This window comes from Paroedura picta, chromosome 8 (genome assembly GCF_049243985.1).
Source record: "Paroedura picta isolate Pp20150507F chromosome 8, Ppicta_v3.0, whole genome shotgun sequence".
Lineage (NCBI taxonomy): Eukaryota > Metazoa > Chordata > Lepidosauria > Squamata > Gekkonidae > Paroedura > Paroedura picta.
The window spans coordinates 20,633,810-20,649,171 of record NC_135376.1 but is presented as its reverse complement, the minus strand read 5'-3'; the positions used below and the strand labels follow the sequence as shown (position 1 = coordinate 20,649,171).

Here is a 15,362-nt window from a genome sequence, read left to right as displayed (position 1 = left end):
GGTGAAGGAGGAGAGTGCAAAAGTTGGCTTGAAACTCAACATCAAGAAAACAAAGATCATGGCAGCCGGCCCTCTCAATTCCTGGCAAATAGATGGGGAAGAAATGGAGGTAGTGACAGATTTTATTTTCCTGGGCTCCAAGATCACTGCAGATGGGGACTGCAGCCAAGAAATTAAAAGACGCTTGCTCCTGGGGAAGAAAGCTATGGCAAATCTAGACAGCATCCTAAAAAGCAGAGACATCACCCTGCCAACAAAAGTGCGTTTAGTCAAGGCTATGGTATTCCCAGTTGCAATGTATGGCTGCGAAAGTTGGACCATAAGGAAGGCCGAGCGTCAAAGAATTGAGGCTTTTGAACTCTGGTGCTGGAGAAGACTCTTGCGAGTCCCTTGGACTGCAAGGCGAACAAACCAGTCAGTCCTAGAGGAGATCAGCCCTGACTGCTCTTTAGAAGGCCAGATCCTGAAGATGAAACTCAAATACTTTGGCCACCTCATGAGAAGGAAGGACTCCCTGGAGAAGAGCCTAATGCTGGGAGTGATCGAGGGCAAAAGAAGAAGGGGACGACAGAGAATGAGGTGGATGGATGGAGTCACTGAAGCAGTAGGTGCAAACTTAAAAGGACTCCAGGGAATGGTAGAGGACAGGAAGGCCTGGAGGATCATTGTCCATGGGGTCGCGATGGGTCGGACACGACTTCGCACATAACAACAATAACAACAATGTTGACTCTGCACCCGGTTGCTGCCTGCAGCGTGCATAATTGGTGATTTTAGCCACCGCCATTCCACCCCGAATGCAGACTTTCCACTCTGTGCATAATGGGCCAAGATGAGACCCAGGAACTACCTGCTGCACCATGCAGAGCATATTGTTCTCTGGGGCACAGCCAATCCTGCCTGGGCTGGCTGTTTCTGCAGCCTGGTTTAAACAGGGGCTGCCATGAGAAGCTAGCCACAAGTTGAGTCAGCGGGAACAGTCAAATGGAATGCAGAAGCCTGCCAAACAGCTGAGCAATTGTTTCCGGATCCACCTGTTAATTCTTGAATATATCAAAGATTTGTTTTCCAGGTGAAAAGCAGGAAATGTTTGGGATGCCAACTACCCCCAAAATACTGGTAAGGTGTACTTCAGGTACAAATGCACATCCCCTACACAAAACCAGAAGGAACTAAAACCTAATAAGCCAAAGGGAACAATAATAAAGCGCCTGAGGTCCTTGGCTTCATTCCCCCCTCATCCAAACAATTCATGCCACAAAACCAGAACTAAAAACCTAACTGGAGGGAACCACAAAAAGGCCTGAGGCCCTTGACCACCTAACGACCAGTAAAAATAAGATTAAAAACATTGTTAATTCAAACCAATTGCTATCTTCACTCTTCTCCAGGCAGGCAGGAACTGATCTGAAATCCACAGGAGAGTTCCCCAGGCAGCAGGAGTCAAGCAGAGCAGCAGCTGAAGCCAAAGCCAGCATACACTTTCCAAACCTCTCTCAGCAATGGAGTCTAACTCAGAAAGACCTTTGCTTTTATGCTCTTAGGAAAGTGCCCAAAAGATGATACAACTGAACGTCTCTCAGCAGCTCTTTAGACTTCTCCTCTACCAGCTATCTGGAATACCTGAACAGCTATAGTTATAGCTGGTCAAATTCTTTCATTTATATCCAGCTTAAAAAATACCCCCAAAACACTAGTAAGTGTTTCTAGGTATTTTTCCAGCTTGGATACAGCCAAATACACACACCCTAATACATATTTTGTAAGTGATTCGTTATACAAACTTCAAACATTTTGGCATAAAGTAGTTTAATGAGGTATTCAGCAGGGTAGTAAAAAGAGCTGTATATTTTATTTTTTTTTGTAAAAAAAAATATTTTTACACATGCAGACTAAAACCAGTGTAAGAAAGTATCCACCATTATTTTAAACAAATAACTATACTTAAATAGAAGTGTCTGCAATATGTTTCGTATAAAAATAAGGTACATTTGTACAGAAACAAGTCTCCAGTTTTCATACAGATACACAACTCTAACACGTACAATTTAACCTGATCAATATTTCAAATCAGTCAGATACTGCTAAGGTGTTTGATGTGCAAGAATTCAACACAGTTCTTCAAAAAGAAAAAAAAATGTCCTACATATTGAAGGTGTGTTGGGCTTCAAATCAAATCCTAATTGACTTCAAGTTTCAGACAGTCCCATACGCTGGATAATATGCAAGCACGACTAAGGCAGTTTGCTTCACAGTTAACGCCTGTGCCGGCTGTGTCCCGAACGGCCGCCGCCGTGGTGTTTGCTTTTATGCGATCGCTCAAACGAACGAGACCGTTCGCGCCTGTCCCTGTGGTGTCCCCGTTCATGCCGGTGTTTCTTGGCTGCATCTGAATGATCCCTGGTTTTGCTCTGGGAACGGGAACGAGACTTTTTCCTTTTGTGACCGTGTCTGTTTGCCCCCTTCAACTCTTCCCTGCTATGCTTGGGTTTTAGGTGGGGAGATCCGTGATTATGATGCCTCCGAGGACTGCCACTCTGGCTCCGTGACCGGCTTCTGGATCGGGAGCTGTAGGTTCCGGACAGGCTCCTCCTATTGTTGTAACTTGAGACACAATTCATCTATTACAATCTTTATATGTGCCGTGGCTGTTAACAAATATTCAGATGAGCTATAGTTACCTATTTTCTATTAAATCAAACCCCTAGCACTAAAGTAAACTACCAGTAATTAGGACATTTCAGTTGTTTGCCTAAAGCAGGGATAGTCAAACTGCGGCCCTCCAGATGTCCATGGACTACATTTCCCATGAGCCCCTGCCAGCATTTGCTGGCAGGGGCTCATGGGTATTGTAGTCCATGGACACCTGGAGGGTTGCAGTTTGACTATCCCTGGCCTAAAGGATAACCACTCATTGCTACAGGATTCACTTCAGGAATTCCTACTTATTTTACTTTGGGAAAAAGGTGTTAAAACTGCCTTTAGTCTTGTAAAGAAGAAATATGATTCATAAAGACATCTATTTACTGTGCTTAGATGCTTTAGCCTTTTAACAAACTGTATACAATTTGTCAGCTTCATCAAACACACCACTATATTATTGGAATCAATTCACAAGAGCATGTCTTTCGTGTGATATTTCTAATACAACAGAGGAAGGGTTAAGGATGCTGGGCCAGTGGCAGCTAGATCACACTGCAACAAATTCATAAGAGTTTCCCATCTCTAGAGAATATCTTGTATTTTAGAGCCGCTATAATGCTACTTTCAAACTATTATCTAGTGCTATAGGTTTTCAAGATATTATAGAATATGACTATCTTGGGATCCTGCATGGTAATAAAACACTTGGCAGCCTCAGTAACTTTAATGATCAGCCACTTGATTTTCAGATGACCAAAAAAAAAAAAATGATACATGGCATGTAAGAGTAATATGTAGGAAAACGGTAGTACTACAGCATGTTTCCCAATGAAATGCCAACAATTTTTACTTACTGTCTTCTTGGAGAATGGGATCTAGATCGTGACTTTGTTCTCGACTTTGATCGACTAGCGCTTCTGCTGCTTCTACTTCTCTTGCTCTCTTTTCTCATACTTGAGGGGAACATGAAAAATGTACACATCTGATCAGTTACTTGGATATGCTGTAGCAGATATAAAGCCTAGGCTAAACCTTCATAAGCAAACCTCTGGCGATCTGTAGCAAAACTCACCCATTGTAAGGGCTCTTGGTAACCACTTGTCTATCTTCTGGTTCCTTTTTGATAGTTTTTGCATTAACACACACTGGAGATTTCTCTTCTGCTTTTATTTCTCTTGGAGAACCTAAGAACCAAAATAGTTCATTGTAAGTATGTCCATGAAACAAAACATTTTACTTCAGTGAAAATCTTATGATTGTACTCTATAGTTTCAATTGTGTATTTTCTACAGCCTATTTCCACTGCATTAATATACCCGACCATACATAAATCCCTGAGTCAGTACTGGCATTTACAGTTAAGCATCAGGCTGCTGCAATTGGTTTTTGTCCTCATTAGAATTATAGGTGCCTGTAGGCTAAAATAGGTTGGAAATCCCCCTGACTTAATCATAGAGTTGGAAGGGGCCATACAGACCATCTAAGTCCAACCCCCTGCTCAACGCAGGATCAGCCCAAAGCATCCAAGAAAAGTGTGTATCCAACCTTTGCTTGAAGACTGCTAGTGAGGGGGAGCTCACCACCTCCTATAGTCCTAAATCCCACCATATTCAATAGATAACTATGCCTCAGACTACTATTTGTCCTGCATAATGAACCGGATATATTGTGACTTCCCCCGCCCGTTCTTTGGTCACTGAAGTCATGAATCAGGAGAAAGGAAGCAGGACAGCACAAGAGGAAGACAACATGCTGCTTTATTAGAGACAGGCTGGCAGGATATTCAGCATGCTTGTGTGCCTCCAGTCTGGGCCTCCACAATATAAGAGTAACCTCTGCTGTTTGGTCTTGAGATGGAAAATGCAGCACGTATACAAAGGATGTATAAGCAGGTGAAACCTACATTTTCCCACAATCATAGTTATTCATGTTGTGTATGATTGGTTGCCAGTTGACCTTCAAGACCCTTTGCGGTCTGGGACTCACATATTTGAGGGACTGCTTGTTACCCTATGCTCCCCCTCCCCCCATAGTGCTTTACGCCGTTGGTGATCTCCGGCCGCTGGGAAATTCGCCAGGCCTTTTCAGTCCTGGCCCCATCCATATGGAATGAGCTCCCAGAAAAGCTGTGGGCCCTGAGGAAGCTTTTGGCATTCTGGAGGGCCTGCAAACTGGAGCTCTTCCACCAGGTCTACAGTTGAGGCCGGGGCATGGAAGATCAGATGGGCCCCCATAGAAGAGACCACCACCAGGCCAGGCCATTGCCATTGCTGAAATGCCAGCATGTGTAGTTGTGCCCTATGGCACACCGAGACACAGCCTGTTGTTGCTGTGGAGGTGCGAGGATAGGTTTTTGCCATCAGGGTACATAATTTTAATGAGACGATAGTTGTGTGTTTTATATGGGGTTTTTACAGCGTCACCCACTGCAAGACGGCTTGCCAATAGCAGCAGGATTTAAATATAATAATAATATAGTCACAAACTACACCTTTAAATACTCATGTATCAAATTTGAGGCATTAGATCAAACTTTCCCAGCCAGGATTTCATTAAAGCTTTGGAGTTTCTTGGGATTCCTGAATGGGTGGGAGTAAGTTAATTTTCAAAATATTTTTAAAATTTGTTGAACATTTACTGGGTGATGTGATCATGCATATATGGTCACACTGACCCACTGCCCTCCCCAAATAACCGATGATGGGCTTAGAGTGGGTGGGAAGTGGAGGGGGAAATGGGTGGGAAGTATTGTTTTCCCAACCATATTCTGCATGATCGTTTCATGAAGTTTGAAGACTGTTTCAGGGGTTTCTCAATGGTAAAGCTGAATTACTAATAAAGCTGGCAAAGCTGAATTAGATGAACACAAACATCACAATCTGAAACACTCACAGGGCTTAGAAGCAGGTGAAAAACCGCCCAATGTTGAAAGAGCTGGTGTTCCATCAGGGTTTAATCCTTTTGCTTTTAGTTTAGCTTCCTGTAGTGCCATTTTCCTCTTTTCTACTTCCTTATCAAGCAATTCATAGTTAGGCTACAAGGAAACACAAAGCATTTGTAAATCAGATTGCAAACACTAGAGAACCATTTCAGCCTCTCTTCCATGTTACTAACTATGTGCTTGATTCAGTTAGGAACATTTACCTTCTTTCTAGTATACAGCTTAAGAGTTGTTAAGCAGATCTCCTGGATATCTTCCTCAGTAGTACCAAAAAGCAAGAACCAATGAGGACGGTTGGGTAAAGGAATCTAAACAAGAAAACACAATTTAACAAATCTGAACTCAGATTGGATCCGTACTAAGTTGGCAATTTCTGCTAATTCCCCCCTTCTTCCCATTCAGGCTTTCCTATACTCCCAGGAGGCTGCAGTGGGAAGGGGAAGGCAAGAAATGAGTTTGTCCTAGGAATCCAAGCATGTATGCCTGTGAATAATATATAAATACTCACCTGAAGAGCTCTAGCAGCAAGGTATATACAAGCACAGGCTATTGTCTCTGGCTGAAATCGGACAAACACGTTCGTTCGAAGGCTATCATTCATGTAATTCCTGTAAAAATAAATGAGTCTGAATTCATCTCGTTCTAAATATTCCTATGAGAGCAAACATACCAAGTTGGAGACTCAATCTACTTTATTATTTTTTCTTCATTTCAGTAATTTAGGTTTAATGTGCCAAATGATATACCTTAAACAAAAAATGCTTCAAATGCCCCTGAACCTCTGCAATAATTTCTCTAAAATTTCTCTGTCTCATTTCTCTAAAACCTGAACAACACAAAAGGGATTTTACTTTAAGGCCCTAAGTGCTGCTTTAAAACTATTGCCTACATATTTGTAAATGTTTTATGAAGTGTCCATCAGTTAAAATGTAATTTAGCTACAAAATTTATTCATAAAGAGTAACTTAAAACATTTAAAGGTTAATTCTTATGACAATCAAATTCATACACACTCTCTACAGCACATATGCCTATATGTATCCCTCATGAGAAGTTATAAGCAAAATCTACATAGCATGATGGAGACAGTTTAATGCTTTCCATCTGACTGATTACAGAAGGAGGATTCACAGGCGTATTTAATTGTCTTCTTTATCAACAAATTACTGATTACAGTTACAGTTTTAGTTGTTGGCACTACTTTGCAAAATGAATGACAATATACCAACCTGAAGTACAGATAACTGCAACATACACATGGTAGCGCCACGAACTAACAAGCATTCTTTCCCATCCAATATGGTGTTACTGAAAACTGCAATTATTTTAGAATTTAGTGATAAAAGTTTCAGATTACAAAAGGATGTGTGTGGGGGGGAGACCTTCAAACATGCCAATTGACCTACAGTGGATATTTGCTATTTAGAAAACTATGCTCAAAATACAGACAATAAATAATTAGATATGTGCGAGCCATTTGCATGCACCATTTCTTTAAAATCCAAAATTTAGATAAAATTGGAAATAAGTTAATAATTCAGGCTGGCTAGAACCAGAGTCTATCCAGTTTATGTCAATAGGTCATGCCACATAGCTACAATAACCAGGAAAACAAATACATTTCATGACATGTATGTTGAACAGAGGTACTTCTAGAAGCAAATATACAAATCCTTTTGACACCCCGACAGAACTAGAAGATGCTGCCAGATGGACATGGACCACTTCAGTATATCTTGGATGAGAGCTTGCACTGGATTGGCTGGAGAGAGAGGCAGCCAATCAGACCATCCTCGGGTCATGAGCTGTGGTGCAGAGAGCAGAGTTCTATGACTTACCATCAGGGGCTACCCTTTAATCAAAGAGTAGAAAAAAGAACAAAGTTAAATTGAGTCCTCCAAGAAAATATACTATGACAGCCATGAAAATAGTAAGCAGAAAACAAGCAACACATTTTGCAAGACACTTTTTAAACTTACACTTAATAGTTTCTTATGAGACTTCAAGTTTGTTTTGTTTGTTTTTTTTCTGTTACTATTTTCCTGGCCAAGAGAGACAGAAAAGAATAACTTACCAGGCTGTCTGGACGAGAGTTTGGTTACGTTCACATTCTAAGACTTGCAAATACATAACAATTATCTGAAGGGAACAAGAAAAATAGAAAGATTTTTGAGTAATAACATCTACAAAGTACTTTCTTTCCTCACTCATTTGGAGTATAACTGAACAATCAAGACACTCTTTCAACACATCTACTCCAGTCAGCCCAAAATCAAACCCTCACACAAACACACAGCTTATAATCACAAATGCTACATTGCTCATCCTGGACACAAGCCAACGTTCACATAGCCAGGCATTCTTTTACCTCAGTTCTCACCAAGACATGCACACAGGTTGATATAGAAGAAAAACCAACTCACCTTATGAGGATGCTTGACATGAACACAAAATCCCAATTCCTTCAGCACCCTCCTTTCTGCTTTGATTACTTGATTTTTGGTGTTTATGTAGTTCTGATCAAGTATCAATGGGCTTGGAGTCCTACAGTTTGTAAGAAATAGAGTCAAAACTGTTTTGCATACTGAAGACTGCGCCTTCTCTGTTTTCCCTTCCAACCAACTAATGGCAACAGAAACCAGATTTTGAACTCCTGCAAACAAGTGTAAGCTTTAATCTTGTGCTGTCCAAGTTAGGCTAATTTACCAGCTACAACTATGTTTACTTGTTAAGAGTGAAAACAGTTTTGTGTCAGCATTCAGAACATAGTACGGAAAGATGTTTCACTTAGTTTTAAAGAGAAAGTTGACATACAAAGTTGAATCCCAAGAAACTTCCACTTGTCTCTTTTGGGAAGATTCCATTCCCTGTAAAGGAACACAGTGGTGCATTTATCTTCAATGACCAATGCAAATTTTGCATCTGTAAAATAAATGTGTTATGCACAAAATACTGAGCAATGGAAAGTGCAGCCTATTTTAAAACAACCCCCCAAACTCATAAGCAGACAGTGAGTTGAATATACACATATTGCATTTCACAAGAGACAGAAAAAAAATGTTCTCAGGTACTGTAATTTTTTTGTTCAATATCCTCTAGAGCTCAAGTAGATGTACCGGTTTCATCCTGTTCATTGAGCAAAAACTGCGTAGATCAGACAGTTGTGTAATATTTAATCTGGTTTTGTCAGTCAAAAGCAGCAGCATCTTAAACTCATACAAATTAACTCTTTAATTGACAGAAAATATTTAATGCAAAAGAATGGCTTAGTGTGCAAAAAAGAATGTTTTTAAGGCTGCCAGTAGCTACCATAGCCACTTTCATCCAAGGAACTTGAGATGCATACAGAAACTGTCCTGGCTTTGTCAACTGAAGTTTATTCAGCAAATATGTGTACTGCTTGTCACATTTGAAGTTCAGAACTCTTACCTATAATATGAAAATTATAAGGGGCTCTCAAATCCCATCCTTTTTATTCCTGGTTGCCTACATTACGTATTTATATTATGGCGCACCTTTCTCAGAGATTGAAGGTGGTTTACATAGTGTAGGTCAAATGAAATCACGATGTGTTTAGATAATACGCTAGCTCCTGTTCCAAATGAAAATATTTGTTAACACAGTCCCAATAAAATCTGGATTGGGAGAATCACTAAGAATCTGCCACATCCTAAGCCAGCCTTTCTCAACTTTTTTAACCACTGAGAAACCCCTGAAACAGTCTTCAGGCTTCAAGAAACCCCAGAAGTTGCGTGATTGTGCAGAATATGGCTGTGAAACATAGTTGTGTACATGCCAACCCAAGGCCCCACTCCTCCCAGTTTTATCATTTGCCATTTTGGGAGGGGCAGGGAGGTCAACATAACCAAATATGGTCATCATTTCTCACTTTATATTTAACACATTTTATAATATATAAAGCATATTCCCATCCATTCAGGAAACCCTTCCAGGGTTATCCAGAAACCCCCAGGGTTTCACAAACCCCTGCCCTAAACAGTCATACCATTCTAGGGCCATCTGCTTAGAAGGGTGCAAATATGTGGATCACACTGTTGCTTTTTAAAGGTTAGGTGACATCTCTCAGCCATCAACTCTTGACAAAATAACTTCAATAGGAATTACAAACTTAAGTGTAATACATATCTCTTGTCTCTTTGAGAGTATTACAGGAGGACAAAAATACACCTCTAATTAGAACTCTAATAGTAAGCATTAAACAAGGTAAAGGTATCCCCCCTCCTGTGCAAGCACCGGGTTATGTCTGACCCTTGGGGTGACGCCCTCTAGCGTTTCCATGGCAGACTCAATACGGGGTGGTTTGCCAGTGCCTTCCCGAGTCATTACCGTTTGACGCCCCCCGCAGCAAGCTGGATACTCATTTTACCAACCTCGGAAGGATGGAAGGCTGAGTCAACCTTGAGTCAGCTGCTGGGATTGAACTCCCAGCCTCATGGACATAGCTTCAGACAACTTGTCTGCTGCTTACTACTCTGCACCACAAGAGGCTCCTGCATTAAATAAGAGATTGCAAATCTTCCATACAATTTTAGAATTTGACCTTGTGCTCAAGCTAAATACTGCAATTTAAGATGACTTTTTCATGTGAAGCATATTTTTCAAGTACCCGAGAAATTAATTACAAATTCTACTTGGTATATGAAATTTCATGATGCATTTTTCACAGAAAGGAAAAGTGTGAACTGTTCTGAGAGTCTAAAGCATTAACGTTTTATTCTTTTCCCCATACACACACTCAAGTTGCTCTTCACTTTTAAGTAGTGAAACAAATCAGGTTACCTATCATCTAAAATGGGTTTATTTCTTTTAATTTTTATTCTCGGGGTCACATTAATGTGCTCCATACAGATATCTGTGATCAGATTTATTTAGAAATTTGCTTTTGCTGTTTAGTTCCTCAAACTGACTTATTAAAGGTCTCCAACTTGGGGTGGGGAGGATCATTGAAGTGAGGCTTATTTATCCAACCTTTGCTTGCTTTACTGCAAAATTAGTTCCACTAAAATTTTAATACATAACTGTTTTTATTAAGATAATTTTGACAAAACGTTCTAGGAGGGTGAACATTCAGAAGAATTATCAGCCTTGGTTTCCCTACAATTTTTCCGGGTAACTTAAGCACTATTTAATGCTAGTACCTAGATAGTATCTAGATTTCTTATATTGGTTGCCACCTGTACTGTCTAGAACAGCAGACATTACAATTATTTTTAGATAATAACTGTTAGGCACTTCCTGCTTGGGCTTCAGCTTCTGAATTCTCATGGATTTGTGTTAGACATTAAAACACAGCAGGTTTTCTACAAAACCATTCTACATTACTATGTGTACTTTTTGGACAGTTTGGCATGCTTAAATCTGCTGGTAATTCTGTGCTTAACCAAAGGCTTCTAGAAACATCTGAACTAATATTTTAAAACAATTCAGACTGCATATAAGTTTACAACAGAGCCTACAAGAACTCTGCTTACACATTATGAACATGCCACAGAATAAAGATCCCTGTTCTGAGACCTCAAACTTCCCTTCCCAATCTGTTCAAAACTGGATTAACAGTGCACAATTCATACAAGGCTGAGTCTACCAGTAATGATGTTAGCTACCCAACACTCCAATTATACACGTTTACTCAAGAGAGTGATGGGATGCAGCGACTCAGGACTAATCTCATCCTCAGTGGGCCTTACTATCAAATAAACATGCACAGAATTTAGCTGTAAGCCTGTTTGGTGCAAGAAATGTACTTTTTAAATCACATATTAAAATGAACAATGCTACATACTGTGAGGAAATAACAGCAAAGATCTGGAAAGGGGATAATATATTCAATCTCCTCATCCCACTTAACTAGCATCAGCCTGGATTAATAGTTTACGTATTCTTTGCAAACCGTATTCATAGTTACAGAAATCTGTTCTGTGAGTTCTACATCCCAGTACAGCTGTGTATGACACTGGTGTTATTTCCCACAGATTGTAATGTTAAACTAAACACCTGCGCAGCATGCATGTATCTGCTGGCACAGTATATGCACGACTTAAGTTTCGGGCACAACTATTTTAAAAAGCATGAGTGATATTTCACTGTTTTGGGTTTAGCTGTGGGACTATACACAGCAAACATACAAAGCAAAAATGTACAGAGGTCAATTTTCTTTATCATACAGTATAGTATTTTAAAAAATTGAACCTATGAGACGTGTTAAATGCCATATGCAATTATTAGAGTTATATGTAAAGGCCGATATTGTTTATAGTTTTCTAAAATCAACCATTATTTTCTGATAATAACATATTTAAAGGTTTTTTTTAAAGTCCTTGAATTTACTATTTCAGAGTAACTTTCATCAGAATACTAGCATTGAAAGCCTTCACAAGCTTTTATTTTTACACATGCACCTACACAATATTACTCAACTGTAACTAAAAAGCGGATCATGAAATATCCTAGATAAACATTTTATTGGATGAAATGGTTATCTGCAATAATTGGACAATACTTTCTAACACTGCAACAGTGATTTTGATGAACTGACAATTCCCCATACTAATTAAACAATTAATTAATGAGTGAAACAAAGACTTAACGAGTGTTTAAAATTCTAGCATACATGTTTAGCTAGTTTCCAAAACCCTGGACAGCAAAGATAAAAGCTTAACACAAGATACAGGAGTTCTTCGAAACGGTTCACCAATGGCCAACCTGTCAGTCCCCCGATTCCAGTGACCTATTCTCAGAGCACTGGCTTCTCCTTGGGGATTTTCGATACTTCACTCACTGTTGCCATGACGACAGCTTCATCTCTATGAACCACTCCACATCACCCAGGCTTTGGTAAATGTAGCTGGTCGCTGTATAGTCGGTTGCAAGGGAAAAAAGAGCTAAAGTTAATAACATGTACAACTGATTTACCTGTAAAACTGTTAACAAGCATAGAAAAATGCTTATATCCCATTGTTGTTTTTTTAAACTGAACCTGTGAGACAGGCATTAAGGCTTTATACACAATGTTACAGTGATTTCTCACATGCTAAATTTCAGGTTAGATAAAAATAAAGCCCAAACCCCGTTTTTGCTCGAATGTGATATTACTCACATAGTATATGTACATCTGGCATGCCAGTTTGTTTTTAATGAGAAAAAGTTTTATAAGAATTTTTTCAGCTGACAGCACTTCAGATTCTATCTAGAAAACCTGATACTATTTTGACTTACCAAGAAACATTTATGAAGTACCAGTTAACTAAAAGCTTAACTTGAAATCATGTTCCTAAGTCAACAGATCCTGGTTGTTGTAACTTTAATTAAAACAATGTTGAAATGGCTATTAAGATACAGACTTGAATATCTGCACTCAATACATTTTTCTGAACAGCAAATAAGTAGATGTTTATGAAATTTAAGATATTCCTATCAGTCCACAAGGTGTGGCAAACAAAATCCTAGCAAGCTTCCAGGAGCTCTCTGAAATGGAATCCATGCTTACTGATGCAAACGCTACCTCATTAACTATAACTCAAGGAAACAAACTAAATTCCTTTTTAAAAAGCCAGATTTAAGACTCGTGTAAGTTTTCCATTAAAGTTCTTTGGTCTTTGTGCCACTTATACCTTATCTTCTCCAAAGTCCCCTAATCTCCCCCAACCAAAAATTTTAAATATCCACAACTGATGACAACTGTACAGGGACCATTAAAACACACACACACACAAAGCAAGACCGGTCTGATTTAGAGATAATCAAACCGTATGAAAAATGCTGTTCCTGTAATTCTAGTTGAATACTGCTTCCAGGATTCTCATTATAGTCTTGCAGATGGTACATAAAAAGGTACATACTGTAAACCAAACAATTCTGTCCGCTTTCCCTTCAACAAGTTTAAAAACAGACACAAGGAACACACTAAGAACCAACTCAAGGAGTTAACTTCTAGTACACATGTCACTACAATAGATAAAAGAACTAAATAAATGAGAAACTTCAAGTGTCAGCAAATACCTAAAACTTCCTTGCCACCATGCTCAATAACTACTCAGTTACAAAGGAGTAACTAATGTTTCAAGCAATAATCACTTGTTCACTCACAAGGTAACAAAACTGATCAGTTTGTTTCAGAGCACTCAACTGTCCACGCACAGCCCCAAAAGCACTCCACTTAACCTATTCTGGAAAGCCTACTAGATAAGAACCTCCACAGCCTTTGGGTTACATTACAATGAAAAGTGCATGAGCTGAAAAGAAAAGAGCAGACCTTACCTTTTGACTCTCAACTGGCGCAAGTGGTGGAAAACATTGATCACGTCTCTTATGCGACGAGGTGCTTCTTCAATTTTGGAAGCAAGATTGATGCAGGCCATAGCAACAATCTGAAAAGAAGCCCATTGCCATGAAAAGGCAGTTCTCCAAGGTCAAGAACAACACATTACTACAAGACTGGAGAAAACGATTCAGCCAAGCCCCAAGGAGAACAGGGAGAAAAGCCTCGCCTGGTCCTGCTGCACGTCCTACAATTGCCCTAAATGAGAAAAATGGTGGGCCTCACCCTTCCCAAGAGAAACTAAAGAGAACAGGTTCAGTGCTTCAAATATACCTCCTTCCTCGGCTCCCCCCCCCCCCGGCCAAATATTCCCCTCAAACTCACCTCGAAGCTGTGCTTGACGAAGGACTTAGAATAGAAGAAGCGATGGAACAACACCTGCCCGGTCGCCATCGCCACCTGCGAAAATAAAACCCCGCGGCGGGGAAGGGGGATAAGGATGAGCGAGGTCAAGGAGGCTGCGGGGACGCGCATGCGCAGAAGGACCCGGCAAGCGAAGCCCGCTCCCCCCCCCCGCTTCCCGGAAGTGGCGGCGCCGGGTCTGTCAAGCTAGGCCGCAGTCTAAGAGCCGGCCGCCATTTTGTGCCCAGCGCTCTGACACAGCGGGCCAGCGGCCTCGCCAATCTCGCCCCTGTCTCCCCCCCTCCAAGAAGCCCATGCCTGGGGGCGACGTCAGGCCCCAGTGGAGGAGGGGAAAGAACTCCCCCCAACCAGGCCGGGCCTCGCGCGCCCGCGCATGCGCTGACCTGCGGCAGGCGAAGGATGATCCCGGCGGCCTGGATGAGCTCGCAGCCCAGTATCCGCAGGTCGGTCTCGGCCTGGAGGTCCAGCCCGTCCTGCATGGAGGGGGTGGGCGAGAGCCGCTCCTCGGGGATGAGCGAGTGGTCGATGGTCAGCGAGACCTCCGAGTACAGGCGGTCCCCGATCAGGATCCCCGACGCGGGGGGCGGCGGCGGCGGCGCTGAGCCCGGGGCCGCAGGGGCAGCGGGAGACGGATGCGTCCCTGTGGAGGCCATCGCGAGCGCCCGCAGGAGGCACGTCCGACCGCACCCGGAGCCGGCCACGCAGAGAAGAACCCGACTGCGCCGGCCCCCCCGGCGACCGTTGACGCAGCTCGGCGCGGTGCGTGATGGGAAAAGAGTTCCTCCCCTTTCCCCGAAACGACCAGCACGTTCTGTCCTCCTCAATCCCCCTCCTTCTTGGCATGACGTATTTGGCGCGCAAAGGCCGAGGGAGGGGGCGGGGAGGCCCTCGCCTGAGAGGGGGGAGGGCGCGCGGCCGCGCTATTAATAACCGCCAGGCAGAGCTCGGCCGCGCGAGGAACAAAGGCGGGCGCTGCACGCAGCAAGGGGGAGAGTTCCCACGCGGGATGCCGCGTCCGAGGGCTTTCCCCACCCTGGAAAAGTGTCCTGCCATTGAATACCGGCCGCCTGTGGTGGT

The 15,362-nt window shown here is 41.8% G+C and overlaps 1 protein-coding gene across 1 annotated transcript; it reads right to left on the bottom strand.

Annotated features, from left to right (window-relative positions):
• Positions 1-1,830: 1,830 nt before the first annotated feature.
• CCNL1 (cyclin L1) lies at positions 1,831-15,101 on the bottom strand. The gene is made up of 11 exons (XM_077348603.1): positions 14,669-15,101; positions 14,247-14,321; positions 13,862-13,971; positions 8,008-8,128; positions 7,659-7,723; positions 6,093-6,192; positions 5,788-5,892; positions 5,536-5,677; positions 3,716-3,827; positions 3,498-3,596; positions 1,831-2,604 (listed from the first exon to the last, which is right to left on the bottom strand). Exons 1-11 carry the CDS (start codon positions 14,936-14,938, stop codon positions 2,256-2,258), a joined length of 1,548 nt encoding a protein of 515 aa, XP_077204718.1. The 5' UTR covers positions 14,939-15,101; the 3' UTR covers positions 1,831-2,255.
• Positions 15,102-15,362: the final 261 nt, after the last annotated feature.